At 45.6% G+C, this 21,785-nt stretch overlaps 1 protein-coding gene across 1 annotated transcript in view; it reads left to right on the forward strand.

Moving 5' to 3' along the window:
* Positions 1-10,288: 10,288 nt before the first annotated feature.
* gpx3 (glutathione peroxidase 3) overlaps positions 10,289-21,785 on the forward strand; it is a 45,750-nt gene continuing 34,253 nt past the window's right edge. The window contains exon 1 of the mRNA XM_072264142.1: positions 10,289-10,437. Within this exon, the coding sequence (XP_072120243.1) occupies positions 10,366-10,437 (72 nt within the window). The 5' untranslated portion in view covers positions 10,289-10,365. The remainder of the gene's footprint in view (positions 10,438-21,785) is intronic.

Consider the following 21,785-nt stretch of genomic DNA (forward strand, 5'->3'; position numbering starts at 1 on the left):
ATATACAAGGGGATTGGGAAAATCAAGATGGTTGTCGGAACGCAAGAGAGGGAGTTTGTTGAATGCCTATGAGATATCTTTTTAGAGCAACTTGTGCTTGAGTCTACTTGGGGAAAGGCTATCTTAGATTGGGTGTTGTGTAATAATCCAGATTTTATTAGTCAGCTTAATGTAAAGGAACTCTTAGGGGATAGTGATCATAATATGATTGAATTCATGCTGCAGTTTGAGAGCGAGAAGCACAAGTCACTATTGCAATGGAATAAAGGGAATTACAGAGGCATGAGAGAGGAGCTTGCCCAGGTGGATTGGAGGAGGATACTGATGGGGATGATAGTAGAACAGAGATGGCTGAAGTTTCTGGGTAGTTCACAAGGTGCAGGATGGACATGTCCCACAGAGGAAGCAGTTGTCAAGTGGCAGGGGTAGGCAACCGTGGCTGACAAGGGAAGTTAAGAACTGGATAAAAGCCAAGCAAAAGGCATATAAGGTAGCAAAAGTGAATAGGAAGTTGGATGATTGGGAAGCTTTTAAAATTCAACAAATGGCATGCATTACTAAATGACAATAATCTAAAAAGTCTTCATAATCTAAAAAAGATATAAGAAGGGAAAAGATGAGGTATGAGGGCAAAATAGCCAATAATATGAAACAGAATACCAGAACTTTTTTCAGTTATATAAAGAGGAAAAGGGAGGTGAGTGTTGATATTGGGCCAGTGGACAATGATGCTGGTGAGGTAGTAATGTGGGACAAAGAAATGGCAAATGAATTTAATGGGTACTTTGCGTCTGTCTTCACCGTGGAAGATACTAGTACCCTGCCAGAGGTCCGAGAGTGTCAGGGAGCAGGAGTGAGTGCCATTGATATTACAAAGGAAAATATGTTAGGCAAACTCAAAGGTCTTAAGGTGGATAAGTCACTTGGACCAGATGGACTAAATTCCAGAGTCCTGAGAGAGGTTGCTGAAGAGATAACGGATGCATTGGTCATGATCTTTCAAGAATCATTTGATTCTGGCATGGTCTCGGAGGACAAGAAAATTGCAAATGTCACTCTACTCTTTAAGAAGGAAGGAAGACAAAAGAGAGGAGTGTTATGGGCCAGTTAGCCTAACCTCAGTGTTCTGCAAAGTGTTGGAGTCTATTATTAAGGATGAGGTTTCACAATACTTGAGGACTAATGATAAAATAAATCAAAGTCAGCATGGTTCCTGTAAAGGAAAATCTTGCCTGAAAAATCTGTTAGAGTTCTTTGAGGAAGTAACAAGCAAGGTGGACAAAGGAGAGGCAGTGGATGTCGTTTACTTGGATTTTCAGAAGGCATTTGATAAGGTGCCACACATGAGGCTGCTTAACAAGATAAAATCCTGTGGTGTTACAGGAAAGATACTGGCATGGATAGAGGAATGGCTGACAGGCAGGAGGCAGTGAGTGGGAATAAAGGGGGCTTTTCTGATTGGTTGCCAGTGACTAGTGGTCCTCAGGGGTCAGTATTGGGACCGTTACTTTTCACATTGTTTGTCAATGATTTGGTTGGTGGAATTGATGGCTTTGTGGCAAAGTTTGCGGATGTCATGAAGATAGATGGAGGGGTAGGTGGTGCTGAGGAAGCAATGTGATTGCAGCAGGACTTAGACAAATTGGAAGAATGGGCAAAAAAGTGGCAGATGGAATACAGTGTTGGGTAGTGTATGATAACGCATTTTGGTGAAAGGAACAATAGTGCAGACTATTATCTAAATGGAGAGGGTTCAAAATTACAGGTGTAGGGAGATGTTGCTGACCCTCTCCACCTCTGATCCTCTGATGAGGACTAGTTCAGGGACCTCTGGTTTCCTCCTCCTGAAGTCAATAATCAGCTCCTTACTTTTGCTGACATTCGATCGTTGTGGCTCCTCTCAGCCAGATTTTCAGTCTCCCTCCCATATGCTGATTGGTCACCTACAACATTGGTGTCATTAACAAACTTGAAAATAGCTTTGGGGCTGTGCTTAGCCACATACTCGTAAGCGTAAAGCGAGTGGAGCAGGGGGCTAAGCACACAGCCTTCTGGTGCACCTGTACTGATGGAGATCGTGGAGGAGACGTTGCTGCTAATCCACACTGACTGGGAAATCCAGGATCCAACTGTACAAGGAGTTATTGAGGCCAAGGTCTTGAAGCTTATTGATTAATTTTGAGGGGATGATGGTGTTGAATGTTGAGCTGTAGTCAATAATGTGCATACCGATGTATGCAACGTCCATCCATCGCTCAGGTTGCTCACCTCTATGGCCCTTCAGCCCTGCTGGTTCATGCCGACCAAAACTCCACAACCTATGAACTCACTTTCAAGGGTCTCCACAACTCCTGTTCTCAGCATTATCTATCTGCCTACGTGTAACCCCTCACCGCCATGAGTACAGACTAACAGCAACATAACTTGACAATGCACGGGGAGTAACGATGGAAAGGCCATTTCCAATAAACAACATGTCCAGGGTAAATGTAATTCAGGTGAACACAAAAGTAAACGTTTGAATGCTTCTTCTAAGGGAAAACGAAGGCAATAACTAATACGACTACTGACACCCCCGTGCAGATTTAGCATTCACCAGGAAGCAATAATTTAACTCACACCAGTTTAAACTTAGATCCAAATTGTATTGACAAAATATTTTAAACCATAACAAGCAAAATAAAGGAAAAGGACCCATTACACATATATTAGTCTTTAACACATATGCGTTGGAGCTCATTGTGGGTTGATCAATCCACTTTGCTTCATTTCACTTACTCATGGTTCTGAATGGTTTTGCATAGAAACATAGAAACATAGAAAACCTACATCACAATACAGGCCCTTCGGCCCACAAAGTTGTGCCGAACATGTCCCTACCTTAGAAATTACCATGGTTACCCATAGCCCTCTATTTTTCTAAGCTCCATGTACCTACCCAAAAGTGTCTTAAAAGACCCTATCGTATCCACCTCCACCACCGTTGCCGTCAGCCCATTCCACACACTCACCACTCCCTGAGTAAAAAAACTTACCCCTGACATCTCCTCTGTACCTACTCCCCAACACATTAAACCTGTGTCCTCTTGTGGCAACCATTTCAGCCCTGGGAAAAAGCCTCTGACTATTCACACGATCAATGCCTCTCATCATCTTATACACCTCTGTCAGGTCACCTCTCATCCTCCGTCGCTCCAAGGAGAAAAGGCCGAGTTCACTCAACCTGCTTTCATAAGTCATGCTCCCCAATCCAGACAACATCCTTGTAAATCTCCTCTGCACCCTTTCTTTTTTGCGCTGAAAAAGAAACAGTCCAAGCGAAACGTAAATAAATATCAACACAACTTCCAAAGAAAAGGTGTCAAACTTTCTCCAAGGTCGTATGCTAACTAGCTAAGTAAAAGTTATCTGCACATTCTCCATGAGACCATTGTCTGCACGAGGATTTTCCGACGTCAGTATCTGTCCTTCAAAACGGGTCCTGTCAGCGTTTCAGCATGTTCTTCTGTGAGGTTCGTCGTTCATTTCCATTTTCCTCCTCTCCCTTCCTTTGATCCCGTGCTCTCTCTAGAAAATGGCTCTCTCTTTGTTTTCCCGCATTCTCTCCAACTAAAAAGTTAACAAGACAAATCCTATTGGCGAATTCAACAAGCCTTACGTAACCAACTGATTTTTAAATCTTAAATAGCAAAAATGAAATACTCAATTGTGTATTGTATTTAAAGGGTCGCTTATTGCATTTTGAGAAATTCTGCAAAAAAAAATACCGGACAGCATAATTGTATTAATAAAGTAATACATAGTCTTAAACCAGAGCATTACATTCTACAGAACTTACCAAATCCATTATTAATAGCACAACACTTATACTCAGTAAGTTATGTTCACACTTATCTTCTGACAGTGCTCAAGCAAACAACTTACAGCATGCTAATTAAGCAATTACAGGACCTCCAATCTATTTGTAAATGGATGTAACATATCTCACCATTGGGATAGACACAACACTCTGATTTCCAGATGTGTCATATGCCAGCCTATCTGGAGGTTTCCTGACTCTCTGTGATCTTCTTTCCTCAGTTCCAGTTTCCTCAGTTTCATCTTCCTTTAATAGTTCATTCTCAGTCACTATTTCATCTGTCTAAGTCTTTTCTCCTTATTTTTCATGTTTAATTTGAGATGTTTCATCCTGTCTATCATTTATACCTTCCTGTAACTCAGTTCGCCCCGCCCTCTGACTAGATTTGGCTTCATCTTCAGTTATATTGCAGTCCAATTCCCAATCACTATCTAATATCACTTCTGGTTGTCCAGTGGTTGTAGTCCCCACTATACCTAGGACTAGACTGAAGATTTCTTAGATCTCTTCCTCAACTTCTCTTCGGAAGTTTGCGTAAGGTAAGTCACACCACATCTCAAGTTCCTCATTTTCTAAGTCAGTACAGAAGATGAGGTTATTGGGATGTGGTATAGATTCATTTGGTCTTTCCACCAAAACCATACTATTGTTTGACTTATCTTCGGCTTGTTTCTTTTCTTTTGCTCTTCTCCATTGCAGAGTCCTTCTACCAGTTGTAGGTTCTATGGCAGACTCTGGGTCAATATGTACTCCCTGCTCTAAAGGTAAAAGACGGTTCCGATGGAGAATTTTTACAGCACCATTTCAGTCTTCTGGTTTCAACCGAAAAGCTGGCAAGTTTGACAACTGACTCTCCACGACATAAGGTAGAAATCCAGCAGCTGGGCAACTTGTGCTTCCCTTGTAGCCCTAAATTTCTTTTTAGAACTCTGTCTCTGGGCGTCATTTGAGAAAAGTTTAATCTTTTGATCGTATCACTTGTGGTTTTCTTGGTTTTGTCTTCTAGCTGAAACGTCTGTTAACTCATAAGCTTTTTGCAATTCTTTTTTCATATTGGACACATAACTGAGATCAGTTTTCTGTGGCAAGTCCTCACTGAAGGTTCCAAAACAAAGATCCACAAGTAATCTTGATTCGTGTGCGAACATTACATAATATGGTGAGTAGCCGGTGGCTTTGTTCTGAATACAGTTATAACAGAATACCAAACATCCAGTACGCTGAATCCACTTGCTTTTTTTTCCATGACATCAGAGTTCCTAGCAATGTTTCTAACAATGTCTAACAATCTCTCAGACTGAGAATCACCTTGAAGATGATATGGCGTGGTCCTTGAATTCTCAACTCCAAGCATGCTCAGTAACTTGTATGAGACGACGCTCAAATTCCCGATGCAGGAGACTGTTTCTCTTCCTTTTCCTTCACTGAGAAACTAGCAGCTAACACCATCGGAAAGAGATATGCAATCTCTGAGGGTGGCATTTCTTCCTGACAATCACTGTTATCCTGTTAGAATAGATAACCGAAGATTTCTGCTGTTCAGGTCTCACCAGCACCTCCTGCAGGCAAGAGTCTTCCTGATCGTCAGGAGCATCCACACGAATGGCTGGGGTGCTGGACACTCCTGAAAATATACATTCACTTTAGCCACCTTTTTCCACTTTATATAATTATATAAACTTCTACTATCATTTTTATATTTTGAGCTAGTTTATTTTCATAATACGGCAGGAGGAGAGAGAGCAGTGCGCCGCACGTGCTCGGCCCTCCGGTGAAAAATGACATCGTATCCATTAAATAGGGGCCGTGGACAATTCTGATTTGATGGAGACAGACGTGAAAACACAGAGGAACATCTGGAGAAATTTCTGAAACGCCAGTTCGCTGCTGTTGTTACTGCGTGGTCGGGAATCTTCTGGAGGGAAGGCTTTGCCTGCTGTTGGCGACCGAGATTGAGGCTGAATCGTTCAGACAGAGATGGTGCTCAGTACTCGGTGTCGGAGAGCTGATCAGAGCTCGAAGTTTTCAGATGACTCAGAGTCGGATGGCATGGCAGGGAGAGTTTTTCTTCCTTCTCCCGTCTGCGTGAGATGTGGGACATTTGAGAGACTTTGAACTTTTTACTGTCCTCATGAACTTCTTCATCAAGTTATGGTATTGTTGCACTGTTGTAACTATATGTTATAGTTATGTGGTTTTGTTAGTTTTTTTCAGCCTTGGTTTGTCCTGTGTTTTGTGATATCACACCGGAGGAAATAATATATCATTTTTAATGCATGCATTACTAAATGACAATAAAAGAGGACTGTGTGACTTCATAATCTAATCTAATCTAATCTAGTTTCCCTTTCTTCATTGCTCACTTAGTGGTACTTTGTTGCTTTTTAAAGTTTTCCCATTCTTCCAGTTTCCCACTTCTCTTTGTGACTTTGTATGCACGAGCTTTTAATTTGATCCCTTCTTTTATTTCCTTAGTTATCCAAGGCTGGCTCTCCCCATCCTTACTGTCCTTGCCTTTAACTGGAATATACTTTTGTTGAGCACCGTGAAAATTCTCTTTGAAAGTCTTCCACTGTTCCTCAACCATCCCACCATATAGTCTGTGCTCTCAGTCTACACTAACCAAATCCTCCTTCATCGTATTGTAGTCTCCATTAGGCATAATACACTGGTTTTAGTTCAAACTATTGCACTCTCCGTTTGTATGAGAAACTCAATCATACTGCGATCACTCTTTCCAAGAGGATCCCTAACTACAGGATCACTAATGTTACCTGTCTCTTTGCACGTTCCCTGTAGGTTCAATAACATGCCGTTCAAGAAAAGCATCACGGACACATTCTATAAAGTCCTCCCCAAGACTGCCTCGAACAATTTGATTCACCCAATCTATGTGCAAGTTAAAGTCCCCCCATGATAACTGCTGTTCCATTCTGACATGCCTCCAATATTTCTCTGTTTATTGCCTGTGTCACTGCAATGTTATTATTTGGTGGCCAATGAACAACTCACACCAGTGAGTTTTTTTCTCTTTACTGTTCCTAATCTCTGCCTAGATGGATTCAACATTCTGCTGCTTAGATTTTAAATCATCTCTCACTATCTCATCTTTAATTAAGAGCGCTACCCCACCTCCCTTACCTTCCTGCCTGTCCTTCTGTATTACCCGAGATCCTTGTATATTTAATTCCCAATCCGCTCCACCCTGCAACCATGTCTCTGTAATGGCCACTAAATCATACTCCTTTACACTGATTTGTGCCACAACTTCGCTGATCTTATTTTGAATACTATGGGCATTCAGATAAAGTACCCTTACATTCATTGTGCTTTTAAAGTCTTGTAACCTTTTACTCTTTTGCATTTGACCTTTCTTTACTCCACTCTTTCTTTTCTCTTTTTTTATCTTTTGTTTTTTCTTTGTCTGTATCCACACTTTTCTTTTTTACTTTTTAACCCACCACCCTACTATTTAGTTTAAAGCCCTATCCACAGCCCTAGTTATGCGACTTGAGAGGATCCAGGTCCCATCACGGTTCTGGTGGAGACCGTTCCATTGGTACAGCCCCCTCCTTCCACAATCCTGGTGCAAATTTCCCATGAATTCAAATCCACTTCTCCCGCACCAATCCTTGAGCCACACACTTAACTCTATAATCTTCTTGATCCTATGCCAATTTGCACGTGGCTCCAGAGATTACTACTGTTTTAATTTAGTCCCTAGCTTCTCAAACTTCCTCAGCAGAACCTCTTTCCTCGTTCTACCTATGTTGTGGTATCCACATGGACCACGAGAACTGGGTCTTTCCCCTTCCACTTCATATTCCTCTGCAGGTCAGATAAGATGTCCTGAACCCGGGCACTAGACAGGCAACATAGCCTTCAGGACATTTTATCCTCGCGACAGAGAACCGTGTCTGTTCCCCTGACTATACCATCCCCAATTGCCACTACATTTCTCTTCTCTCCCCCCTCTGGAATGGCTCCCTGAACTACAGTGCCACAGTTAGTCTGCTCCTCTTTCCTGCAGCCCCCACTCTCATCCACACGGGGATCAAAACTCTCAGACCTGTTGGACAAGCTCCAACACTGAGGCTCCTCCAGCAACATCTCTTGGATCTCACTACCTGCCTCACTCACAGTCACACCCTCTTGTCCCTGACTACAGACCGAATTTGAGGCAGCTAATCGAATGGGTTTGACTACCTCCTGAAACAGAGAATCCAGGTAACTCTCCCCCTCGCTGATGTGCTGCAGTGTTTGAAGCTCAGATTCCAGGTCATCAGCTTTGAGCCTGAGTTCCTCGAGCTGTCAACACTTGCTGCAGATGTGGTCACCAAGAACCACAGTGAGGTCCACCAGCTCGCACACCGTGCAGCTACAGCTCATCACCTGATCCGGCAGCATCCCTTTATTTAATTAGCTGTACTTAATGATTTTTTATGCAACTACTACAAAAGCTTTACCTGCCACTTACCTGTGTCTCCTTGCCAAAGCCTCGTTCCCACTCCTACACTGACCCCCTCACACAATGGCCGCTCCGCTTTGACCCTGCTTTACTTTTATTTGCTGCTGCTAATGAATCACAAACCAGTTGGTCCACTGCTAATGCACCAGTCCCCGCGAAACGATCCTTTCTCAAACTCTTCTCCCCAACCTGTGCGAAGCTCTCTCTTCAGATTGATTGGTCCACCGCTAATGCCTGGTCCTAGGTACTTGAATTTCCAGGTTCTCCCTAACACTCTCCAGTTCATTGTGAAAGTCATGTCCTGATTTATTTTCCCATGGCTTCCTCAACCTGCCCAGAGGGTGTGTCAGTGTTTTCAGGGGCCCTGGGGAGAGTGTTGGGGTGCACAGCGGCGTCCCAGGGAACATGTCAGCATTTGTCTCCAGAGTGAATCAGTATCTACAGGGGGTCCTGGGGACTGTGGCGGTTTTTACAGGGGTTTCCAGGGAGTATCAGTATTTACAGGCACCCCCAGGGAGAGTGTCAGTATTTACAGGGGATCCCGGGGAGTGTGTCAGTATTTACAGGGATCCCGGGGAGTGTGTCGGTATTTACAGGGGTCCCGGGGAGTGTGTCAGTATTTACAGGGGTCTCGGGGAGTGTGTCAGTATTTACAGGGGTCCCGGGGAGTGTGTCAGTATTTACAGGGGTCCCGGGGAGTGTGTCGATATTTACAGGGGGTCCCAGGGAGTGTGTCAGTATTTACAGGGATCCCGGGGAGTGTGTGTGTATTTACAGGGGTCCCGGGGAGTGTGTCAGTATTTACAGGGGTCCTGGGGAGTGTGTCGATATTTACAGGGGGTCCCGGGGAGTATGTCAGTATTTACAGGCGCCCCCAGGGAGAGTGTCAGTATTTACAGGGGATCCCGGGGAGTGTGTCGGTATTTATAGGGGGTCCCGGGGAGCGTGTCAGTATTTACAGGGGGTCCCGGGGAGTGTGTCAGTATTTATAGGGGGTCCCGGGGAGTGTGTCAGTATTTACAGGGATCCCGGGGAGTGTGTCAGTATTTACAGGGCTCCTGGGGAGTGTGTCAGTATTTACAGGGGGTCCCGGGGAGTGTGTCAGTATTTACAGGGGTCCCGGGGAGTGTGTCTGTATTTACAGGGGACCCGGGGAGTGTGTCAGTAGTTACAGGGGGTCCCGGGGAGTGTGTCAGTATTTACAGGGGACCCGGGGAGTGTGTCAGTATTTACAGGGCTCCTGGGGAGTGTGTCAGTATTTACAGGGCTCCTGGGGAGTGTGTCAGTATTTACAGGGGGTCCCGGGGAGTGTGTCAGTATTTACAGGGGTCCCGTGGAGTGTGTCTGTATTTACAGGGGGTCCCGGGGAGTGTGTCAGTATTTACAGGGAGTCTTGGGGAGCGTGTCAGTATTTACAGGGGGTCCCGGGGAGCATGTCAGTATTTACAGGGGGTCCCGGGGAGTGTGTCTGTATTTACAGGGGTACCAGGGAGTGTGTCAGTATTTACAGGGGTCCCGGGGAGTGTGTCAGTATTTACAGGGGGTCCCGGGGAGTGTGTCAGTATTTACAGGGGTCCCGGGGAGTGTGTCAGTATTTACAGGGGGTCCCGGGGAGTGTGTCAGTATTTACAGGGATCCCGGGGAGTGTGTCAGTATTTACAGGGGGTCTCGGGGAGTGTGTCCGTATTTACAGGAGTCTCAGGGAGTCTGTTGGTATTTACAGGGGTCTCAGAGAGTCTGTTGGTATTTACAGTTGTTCCCAGAGAACATGCTGAAATTCTCCAGAGTGTGTCAGTATTTGGCAGCGAGTTGCCCAGCAACGCTTCCATCCACCAAAGTGTCTCTTCTGTGTGGTTTTTAAAGGTTACACCCAGTGATCTCCATCAGAATAGATGAGAAACCTCTCTCCCTGATTGGCTGACGTCAGCCCTGCCTCCCTCTGTTCTCTGTTTATTAAGGACAACGTTTGCTGGGAGCTCTCAGTCTCCGGAGTGAGTGGATTCAGTCCATGCTGTGATGTGCTGACTGCGTGTGTGTAATGGAGAGATTCAGGAAGAGATGGTTCCTCATCTCCGTCCTGCTTGGATGTCTCCAGGCAGGAGCCAGCCAGGTAAGACCAGGGTGATGATGGGGTATGGGTGTTTCACTGCAAGCTTTATCAGATTCAGAATCAGCTTTATTATCACTGATAAATATCATGAAATCTGTTGTTTTTAGTCTCAGAATATAGAACAATCCAGCCCAGGAACAGGCCAATCAGCCCACTATGTTGTGCTGACACAATTAAATTAGTAATCAAATGGCCAACTAAACTAATCTCTTTTGTCCACACAATGTCCATATCCTTCCATTTTCCTCACGTCCCTGTGCCTATCTAAACGTTCCTAAAAGTCCCTCATGTTTCTACCTCTACCACCACCCTGGCAGTGCATTCCAGACACCCACCAATCTGTGTGTGAAAAAACTTGCCCCTCACATCTCCTTTGAAATTACCCCGCACTTTAAATGCATGCCCTCTGGTATTAGACATTTCAACCCTGGGAATTGGATACTCCCTGTCCACTCTGTCTAGGCCTTTCTTAATCTTGTAAACCACTATCAGATCTCCCCTCAGCCTCCGACACGCAGGAGAAAACAGCCCCAGTTTGTTCAGTCTCTGGTGAAAACACATGCCCTCCAATCCAGGCAGCGTTGTGGTAAACCTCTCGCACAAATTATCTTTGCTTCAATAGTTATCTGAAAATGCTCATGTGGTATTTTAATCGTGATTGTTCCTGTCTTTAGTGTGAATGTTATTTTAAAATGAATTGTTGCTTTATTAAATTATATCCTGAGACTTCGTGTTCCTTTGTCAGACTTATAGGAAAACATTTCTTTGTGTAAATTGCAGAATACCTTTCGTAAATTCAAATATTTTACTTTCCACCTCCTGTGACAACTGTAGCCAACATCTGAGAAACTGCTCGGAAAATATTCAATGGCTGGAGGCACTGTACGTATCACTGCCTGGGCAGATAACACAAGGGGTATTTTCACCAGCCCTTGTGTATAATCTGCCTGCATTTTATCCTTTTGATCCCTCCACCCCCTGTGGTAGAGAACATGGTATCCATGGGAGCTCTGAGATGTTGCTCACAGTGAGATCGGGCAAGGATTACATCATGGAAGCAGGGCAAGTGTGTGTTGTTGACCCCAGGTGAGTGTGTGTGAGTGTGTGTGTGTGTGTGTGTGTCTGTCATCTCCAGGAGATCCTGGGGCAGTGTGTCACTAGTTACAAGGGGCCCTGGGGATTGAGTCGGTACTTCCCCCTCTCTCCCTCCCCCCCTCTCCTACCCTCTCACCCCTCTCTTCCCCATCTCCTTTTCACACTGACCAGACGTGAGGTAGTGAAATCTCTGTCCCCATCCCCATCTGAGCAACTGGGTCTATTGTCAATTCCCTGCCGGGTCTCTGTGAGAAGTTTAAATTCATCTCATGTGGATCTGAATGGCCTCTTGTATAATCTCACAGCCCACCCCCACTGCAAGGAAGAAATTCAGGGGTTTAAACCTCCTGTTAAATTTCACTCTTGTTTCAAAGTTCAAAGTAAATTTATTACCAACGTACGTATATGTCACCATGTACAATCCTGAAATACATTTTCTTGCAGGCATTCACAGTTAGTACAAAGAAATACAATAAAATCAATGAAAACTGTGCACAATGACAAACAAGCAATGTCCAAACACACAAACTTTGCAAATTCAAAAAGAGAAAGGAATCAAAATAATAATAATAATAAATATTATTTCATCCCAGTAAAACATGTTATATTTCTTCTCCAACATGTAAGTAGCCTTTGCCCAGCAAACTCCCATTTAAGATGGCGCTGGTGAACTTCAGTGACTTCTGGCCAGTGGCTAATGAAACAAGGAAAACAACTGAACCAACACACATCAAAGTTGCTGGTGAACGCAGCAGGCCAAGCAGCATCTGTAAGAAGAGGTGCAGTCGACGTTTCAGGCCGAGACCCTTCGTCAACTGAATAGTTTTCTAACCACACTTTTTCTGGTAAACGATCATCACATGTAATAGTCTGTAACATCCCTTTTGGATTTGAAGGCAGATCAAGATGGCTCTAGAATGCGGGTGTATCGCCACAAGGGAGGAGGGCCTGAGGTTCCATCGATTTAACATAGAAACGTAGAAAACCTACAGCACAATACAGGCCCTTCGGCCCACAATGCTGTGCTGAACATGTACTTACTTTAGAAATTACCCATACCCCCTGCTTTTCTAAGCTCCATGTACCTATCCAGGAGTCTCTTAAAAGACCCTATCGTATCCGCCCCCATCACCATTGCCTGCAGCCCATTCCACACACTCACCACTCTCTGAGTAAAAAACTTACCCCGACATCTCCACTGTATCTGCTTCCAAGCACCTTAAAACTGTGCCCTCTCGTGATAGCCATTTCAGCCTTGGGAAAAAGCCTCTGACTAACCACACGATCAATGCTTCTCACCGTGCTGAAGACTGAATCGAGGTGGCAAGAGCATAATGATTCAACTGAACTTGATGTTTGGATGGAGACTTAAACACTGTGCCAAGCTGAGTTGAGGCGTTGAAGTCCAAGCCACAGAGTGTAATGATTTGACAGAAGTTAATGTTTGGACGTCGGTTTAGGTCTGGGCCAGATTGAAAAGATCTGGGTGTCGGGGTCCAAGGTTGGTTCAGATCACTGCTTCAAGAGGTTCACTCAGCTCTGCGTTGAACTATGGGATTCTCTTACGGACTTCGATTTAAAATGTTATTTGCTTGCGTTTTTTTTTCTCTCTCTGCACATTGTGTGTTCAAAGTCTTCTTTTAAATGGGTTCTCTTGAGTTTCTTTGTTTTGTGGCTGCCTGTAAGGAGTTGAAGCTCAAGATTGTATAGTGTATACATATTTTGATAATAAATGTACTTTGAACCACTTTGTCAAGCCAGATACAGGCTCTGCTTGCAAACTAAACCCTATCGACTCCTGCCTGAGAAGCAACTTGGATCCATTCCAGTTTGCCTACCATCACAACAGGTCAACAGCAGATGCCATCTCATTGGCTTCTCACTCAACCCTGGACCATCTGGACAGCAAGGGTGCGTACATCAGGATGGTCTTTATCGACCACAGCTCAGCATTCAATACTGTCATTCCATCAAAAGTAATCAATAAGCCCCTAGACTGTTGGCCGTTCGTCGATGGATCTAGGTTAGGAAATTCACATCACAACTCGTAATTAATCAAAGCTTGTAATTTATTGTGTCTGCACACTCAATGACGTTACTATGTTGACTCCAGGCCAACAGCTTAGAACATGTACCCTACCATTCCCTCTGGACCAGTACTCAGTCAGACCACTTGTCCGATTTGTAACACTGAAATAAGGGATCTCCACTGGCCAGATGATCAATACTTTCTTCACCCAGCCCCTGGTGTGGGGGTTCTTCCTTGTGATGGTGGGTTTCTTGAGAGAGTGATCACTGATAGCACACTCGGAGTGTCCACTTTTATACTCGTTCCTCACCAATTCAAATATTGCATTTCAGTCTCATTGGTTGTAGGTCATCTGATTGACCTTTAACACCTTTTAATTGGCTCTGCTCCAGGCCAGCATCCATTTATTGCCCTCTCCCCGGCAACTGACCGTCGGTAATTTATGGCTCATTGTTCCCTTCAGTAGCAGGTCAAATCACTCCAGGCAGGCACCAACCCCAACATTCACAAACCTGCATGTTAGGTTATATCAAAGAACACCTCACAAATAACTTCTTATTTGGAACATCACTGTGTCTACTTTAAATCACAGAGAACAAAGCAACTCCATCTCACAAAATGGAGGATGTAGAGCAGTTCCCAAAATTGTGGTCTCCATCTCCAAGCACATGGCAGGAACAAGGACAGTTGATCTGTCTGCTTCCACTGTCCTTGACCCATTCGAGTTCAACGTTCTCTTCCATATTTTAAATTCACCACGACCAACGAGACCTTGCCATCAATACCTTCTTGGGCAACGGGATCCTTGATTTCCTCACTTGCTGACCCCGGTTAGTTCGGTTTGGCAACCTCCATGAGCACAGGTGCTCCACAAGGTTGTGTGCATAGGCCCCTGCCCCACTTGCTTTACTTATGACTGCGAGGTTAGGCACAGCTCCAATGCTTGCTGATGACATCACTGTCATAGGCTGAATCAAAGGTGGTGATGAATCAATGCATAGGAGGGAGATTGAAAATCTGGCTGAGTGGTGCCATGACAGCAACCTCTTAATCAACATCTACAAGACCAAGGACTTGATTATTGACTTCAGGAGGTGGAATCTGGAGGCCCATGAGCCAGTCCTCAGTGGGGGATTGGAGCTGGGGGAAGATCAGCAACTCGGTGTGATCATTTCAGAGGACATGTCCTGGGCCCAGCTGTACTTCCTTAGAACTTTGTGAAGATGACATCTATAACTCTGACTATCCTGTAGATGTGTGGTGGGAGTATATTGACGGGCTGCATCGTAGTCCGGTATGGGATCCAATGCCCTTGGATGCCAAACCCTTCAAAAGGTAGTAGATACGGCCCAGTCCATCACAGGTAAAGCCCTCCCCACAGTTGAACACATCTACACAGAGCGCTGTCACAGGAAAGCAGCATCTATCATCAGGGACCCCCAGCACCCAGGCCACGCTCTCTTCTCACTGCTGCCATCAGGAAGCAGGTACAGGAGCCTCAGCACATACACCAAGTTCGGAAACAGTTATTACTCCTCATCCATCAGGCTCTTGGACCAGAAGGGATAACGTCGCTCAACTTCACTCACCCCATTGGTTGTTTGTCCTGTTGGTGTAGTCTTTCATTGATTCTGTTACAGTTACTGGATTTATTGATTATGCCCACAAGAACATGAATCTCAGGGTTGCATATAATGACATATATGTAGTTTGATAATAAATTTATTTTGAATTTTGAATGTTAGTGTGAGGAGCTGTGGCATTGTAATGCACTAATAATGTCGTCAGTATTTAACCAGGATCGAGACTGAATCACAGAAACATTCAGCACAGTTTAAAGCTGCTTTTAATGATTAACGCAAACAACAGGAATTCTGCAGATGCTGGAAATTCAAGCAACACACATCAAAGTTGCTGGTGAACGCAGCAGGCCAGGCAGCATCTCTAGGAAGAGGTACAGTCGACGTTTCGGGCCGAGACCCTTCGTCAGGACTAACTGAAGGAAGAGTTAGTAAGAGATTTGAAAGTTGGAGGGGGAGGGAGAGATCCAAAATGATCGGAGAAGACAGGAGGGGGAGGGATGGAGCCAAGAGCTGGACAGGTGATTGGCAAAAGGGACATGAGAGGATCATGGGACAGGAGGTCCAGGGAGAAAGACAAGGGGGAGGGGGGAAGCCCAGAGGATGGGTAAGGGGTATAGTGAGAGGGACAGAGGGAGAAAAAGGAGAGAGAGAAAAAGAATGTGTGAATATAAATAAATAAATAACGGATGGGGTACGAGGGGGAGGTGGGGCATTAGCGGAAGTTTGAGAAGTCAATGTTCATACCATCAAGTTGGAGGATACCAAGACGGAATATAAGATGGGGGGGACAAGTTTAAAGTCACTGGCATATGTTGTGAAATTTGTTCTTGCACAGTTGTTTTTCATTGGGTGGTGGGTGGAGAAGTGTCTCTACCGAAGGAGGTGCAAGGCACTCCTTTCCCCCGCTAGCCTTGGGCAAGGTGCAGCGCCTGCTTACCTCTGGATCAGGGTCACGTGAAGCCATGGCAACAGGTCATACGAGCAGCTGGTCTATATCACAAGGCCTGGCTATGCGACCATTGATGCCAGGCAGACAGTCTCTGAGGTGTACTGATAATGGCTGGGGTCACCTGTCCAGAAGAAGGCAATAGCAAACCACTTCCGTAGAAACACAAAATAATCTGCAGATGCTGGGATCAAAGCAACACTCACAACACGCTGGAGGAACTCAGCAGGTCGGGCAGCATCCGTGGAAACGATCAGTCAACGTTTCGGGCCGGAACCCTTCGTCAGGACTGAAGGGGGAAGGGGCAGAGGCCCTATAAGGAAGTTGGGGGGAGGGTGGGAAGGAGAAGGCTGGTAGGTTCCAGGTGAAAAACCAGTAAGGGGAAAGATAAAGGGGTGGGGGAAGGGAGGCAGGGAGGTGAAAGGCAGGAAAGGTGAAGAAAGAATAGGGGAAAACACAATGGGTAATAGAAGGAGGCAGAACCATGAGGGAGGTGATAGGCAGCTGGGGGAGGGAGTAGAGTGAAACTGGGATGGGGGAAGGAATTACCGGAAATTGTTCATGCCAAGGGGCTGGAGACTACCTAGATGGTATATGAGGTGTTGGTCCTCCAACCTGAGTTTAGCCTCATCATGGCAGTAGAGGAGGCCATGTATGGACATATCTGAATGGGAGTGGGAAGCAGAGTTGAAGTGGGTGGCTACTGGGAGATCCTGTCTGTTGTGGCGGACGGAGCGGAGGTGCTCGACAAAGCGGTCCCCCAATCTGCATCGGGTTTTCCGTTTTTTTTTCCGTTTTCCCCACGGATCTCCCACCCAGCACTTATCCCTGTAAGCGCAAGTGCTACACCTGTCCCTACACCTCCTCTCTTGCCACCATTCAGGGCCCCAAACAGTCCTTCCAGGTGAGGCAACACTTCACTTGTGAGTCTGTTGGGGTCATCTATTGCATCCGGTGCGCCCGGTGCGGCCTCCTCTACATTGGTATGAACATAGAATTCTCCAACTTCCGGTAATTCCCTCCCCCTCCCTTCCTCTATCCCTATGCACTCTGCCCCTCCCCCAGCTGCCTATCACCTCCCTCATGGTTCCGCCTCCTTCTACTACCCATTGTTTTCCTGCCTATCACCTCCCTGCTTCCCCTCCCCCACCCCTTTGTCTTTCAAATTACTGGTTTTTCAACTGAACCTACCAGCCTTCTCCTTCCCACCCTCCCCCCACCTTCTTTATAGGGCCTCTGTCCCTTCCCGCTACAGTCCTGATGAAGGGTTCCGGCTCGAAACATCGACTCATCGTTTCCACAGATGCTGCCCGACCTGCTGAGTTCACTTCAGTAGAAAAATTTGCCAAGAACAATCATGGTCATGGAAAGACCACAATTGCACATGTCATACAACAGAGAATATAATGAATGAAAGAGTTACATTGCAATACATAATAATAAAGAAAACTATAAATTACAAGAATTAATATATTTTAAAAAGTAAATTAAGTAAGTACTGGAAAAAGAGAGCAAAAAAAATAGTGAGGTATTGTTCATGGGTTCAATATCCATCCAGAAATCTGATGGCAGAGAGAAAGAAACTATTATTGAAACATACGGTGTGTGTCTTCAGGCTCCTGTACCACCTCCTTGATGGTAGCAACGAGAAGAGGGTCCTTAATGATGGCTGCCACCTTTTTGAGTCATCTCCTTTTGGAGATGTCCTTGATGCTGGGGAGGCTGGTGCCCATGATGGAGCTGGCTGAGTTTACCAATTTCTGCAGCTTTTTCCAATCCTGTGCACGCCAGACAGTGTAATCCTAGCGTTGAGAGAAGAGGTGGTGCAGTGAAGCATTTGCTGGGCTAGTAATCAAAGACTCAAGTTCGAATCCAAGCAGGAGACCTGTCAAATTATTTGGTTCATTATTAGATTTATATTGTTACATGTACCAAGATACAGTGAGAAGCTTGTCTTGCACACTGTTCATACAGATCAGATCATTACACAGTGCGTTGAGGTAGAACAAGGGAAAACAACAACAGAATGCAGAATGACGTGTTACAGTTACAGACAGAGTGCAGTGCAGACAGACAATAAGGTGCAAGCTCATGACGAGGTGGATTGTGAGGTCAAGTGTCCATCTTATTGTAGAAGAGGTTTGCTCAAGGGTCTACTAACAGCGGGGTAGAAACTGTCCTGGTGTTAAGTTATGACTTGACAAAGTGGTGATCACCAGTGAAAAGGCTACTGACACACTGGGGAAGATTTCAGGCTTTTGTATCTTCTGCCCGATGGGAGAAGGGGGAAGAGAGAATGTCTGGGGTGGGTGGGGTCTTTGATTCTGTTGGCTGCTTTGCTGAGACAGGGAGAAGTGTAGACAGAGTCCATGGAAGGGTGGCTGGTTTCTGTGATGTGCTGAGCTGTGTCCACAACTCTCTGCAGTTTCCTGTGGTCTCAGACAGAGCAGTTGCTGTACCTAGCCGGGATGCAGCCAGACAGAAAACATTCTGTAGCTGTTACACTATATCCTGTGTTATAAGTTATTGTTTTACCATTTAATACACTGTGTAATGAATTAATTGGTATGACCTGTATGTGAGACAAGGTTTTTGTTGTATCTCGGTACATGAGTGTCAATAATAAACTGAATCTAGTTCCGTTTCTGTTTTCAGAAAGACAGGAGGTGGGGAAGTAGTGGTTTGGTGATCTAAACGTTGATTGTTGCCAAGATGCTAGAGTCAATAATCGCAAATAATGAATCACTGTGGAAAAGGAATGTAGTCAACGTGTCTTTATGAAGGTTAATTCATATGTGAGGAAGTTAGAGCATAAACACAGAACACTACAGTAGAGTCCTGGTCCTTCGGCCCCCAATGTTGTATTATCCTCTTAACCTACTCCAAGTTCAATTTAACTCTTCCCTCCCACACAACCCACCAATTTTCTATCACCCATGTGCCTATCTAAGAGTCTCTTAAATATTCTGAATGTATCTGCCTCTACCACCACCCCTGGCAGCGCGTTCCTCACACCCACCACTCTCTGTGTAAACATCATACCTCTGACACCCCTGCTCTGCTTTCCTCCAGTCACCTTAAAATTATGCCCCTTGTATTCGTCATTTTCACCCTAGGAAAAAGTCTTTGGCTGCCCACTCAACCTCTGCCTCTTATCACCTTGTACACCTCTATCAAGTCACCTCTCATCCTCCTTCGCTCCAAAGAGAAAAGCCCGAGTTCACTCAACCTGTCCTCATGAGACATGCTCTCTAATCCAGGCAGCATCCTGGAAATCTCCTCTGCAAAGTTGCTAGGACTCTTTTAAAGATGTGACAGGGAGGGTTGATTGGGGAAAAGCTGTGGGTGTAATATACTTAGATTTCGAAAAGGCATCTGACATTACCAGACAAGAGGCTGTCGTGTAAATTAAGATCACAAGGCATTGTAGGGAGTGCGTTGACATGGTTTAGAAAGCCGCTGTCATTCTTAGAATTCAGCGTCCCTTTCAGGCCAGAGGGATGGACAGTAACCTGTGGAATATCACAGCGATCGGTTCTTGGCCCTCATTTTTGTTTGTTGTTTACTTCGAGCAGGGAACAAAATGTAAGTTTCCAAGTTTGTTGATGATGCAAATCTCGCTGAGCGGTGCCATTAAAAACAACCTCTTACTCAATGCCAGCCAGACCAAAAAGCTGATGATAGACTTCGAGAGGAGGAAAACTCACTGGAGACTCAGAGCTGGGGAGGGTCAGAAACTTTCAATACTCAAGTGTTATTATTTTGGAGGGCCTGTCTTGGACCCAGTATGTACAGTAATGGCAATTATGAAGAAATCACAGCAGTGTCCCTACTTCCTTCAACACACACACAAAAATGCTGGTGAACGCAGCAGGCCAGGCAGCATCTCTAGGAAGAGGTACAGTCGACGTTTCAGGCCGAGACCCTTCGTTAGGACTAACTGAAGAAAGAGCTAGTAAGTGATTTGAAAGTGGGAGGAGGAGAGGGAGATCCGAAATGATAGGAGAAGACAGGAGGGGGAGAGATGGAGCCAAGAGCTGGAGAAGGGAGAGGATCAGGGGACGGGAAGCCTGGGGAGAAAGAGAAGGGGGGAGGGGAGCCCGGAGAGTGGAGAGCAGGCAAGAAGTTATAGTGAGAGGGATAGAGGGAGAAAAAAAGAGAGAAAAAAGGGGGGAAAATAAAAAAAATATGTAAAATAAATAAGGGATGGGGTGTGAAGGGGAGGTGGGGCATTAACGGAAGTTAGAGAAGTCAATATTCATGCCATCAGGTTGGAGGGCACCCAGACGGAATATAAGGTGTTGTTCCTCCAACCTGAGTGTGGCTTCATCTTTACAGTAGAGGAGGCCATGGATAGCCATGTCAGAATGGGAATGGGATGTGGAATTAAAATGTGTGGCCACTGGGAGATCCTGCTTTCTCTAGTGGACAGAGCGTAGGTGTTCAGCAAAACGATCTCCCAGTCTGCATCAGGTCTCGCCAATATATAAAAGGCCACATCGGGAGCACTGGACGCAGTATATCACCCCAGCCGACTCGCAGGTGAAGTGTCGCCTCACCTGGAAGGACTGTCTGGGGCCCTGAATGGTGGTAAGGGAGGAAGTGTAAGGGCATGTGTAGCACTTGTTCCGCTTACAAGGATAAGTGCCAGGAGGGAGATCAGTGGGGAGGGATGGGGGGGATGAATGGACAAGGGAGTCGCATAGGGAGCAACCCCTGCGGAAGGCAGAAAGAGGTGGGGAGGGAAAAATGTGCTTAGTGGTGGGATCCTATTGGAGGTGGCAGAAGTTATGGAGAATTATATGTTGGACTCGGAGGCTGGTGTGGTGGTAGGTGAGGACAAGGGGAACCCTATTGCTAGTGGGATGGCGGGAGGATGGAGTGAGAGCAGATGTCCGTGAAATGGGAGAGATGCGTTTGAGAGCAGAGTTGATGGTGGAGGAAGGGAAGCCCCTTTCTTTGAAAAAGGAAGACATATCCTTCATCCTGGAATGAAAAGCCTCATCTTGAGAGCAGATGCGGCGGAGACGGAGGAATTGCGAGAAGGGGATGGCGTTTTTGCAAGAGACAGGGTGGGAAGAGGAATAGTCCAGATAGCTGTGAGAGTCAGTAGGCTTATAGTAGACATCAGTAGATAAGCTGTCTCCAGAGTCAGAGACAGAAAGATCCAGAAAGGGGAGGGATGTGTTGGAAATGGACCAGGTAAGTTTGAGGGCAGAGTGAAAGTTGGAGGCAAAGTTAATGAATTCAACAAGCTCAGCATGTGTGCAGGAAGCAGCGCCAATGCAGTTGTCAACTAACCTGCCTGTCCAGGTAGACCCATTGTCTCAGTTTGCTTCTGCCCCACCGAATTTATTTCTGCATACCTCGACATGGTTTTATCCCCCCTTGTTCAATCCCTTCCTACCTATGTTTGTGACACTTCTTACGCTCTGAAACTTTTTGATGATTTTTAGTTCCCTGGCCCCCACCGCTTTATTTTCACCATGAATGTCCGGTCCCTATATACTTCCATCCCCCATCAGGAAGGTCTCAAAGCTCTACGCTTCTTTTTGGATTCCAGACCTAACCAGTTCCCCTCTACCACCACTCTGCTCCGTCTAGCAGAATTAGTCCTTACTCTTAATAATTTCTCCTTTGACTCCTCCCACTTCTTCTAAACTAAAGGTGTAGCTATGGGCACCCGTATGGGTCC

Source organism: Mobula birostris, chromosome 7 (genome assembly GCF_030028105.1).
Source record: "Mobula birostris isolate sMobBir1 chromosome 7, sMobBir1.hap1, whole genome shotgun sequence".
Classification (NCBI taxonomy): domain Eukaryota; kingdom Metazoa; phylum Chordata; class Chondrichthyes; order Myliobatiformes; family Myliobatidae; genus Mobula; species Mobula birostris.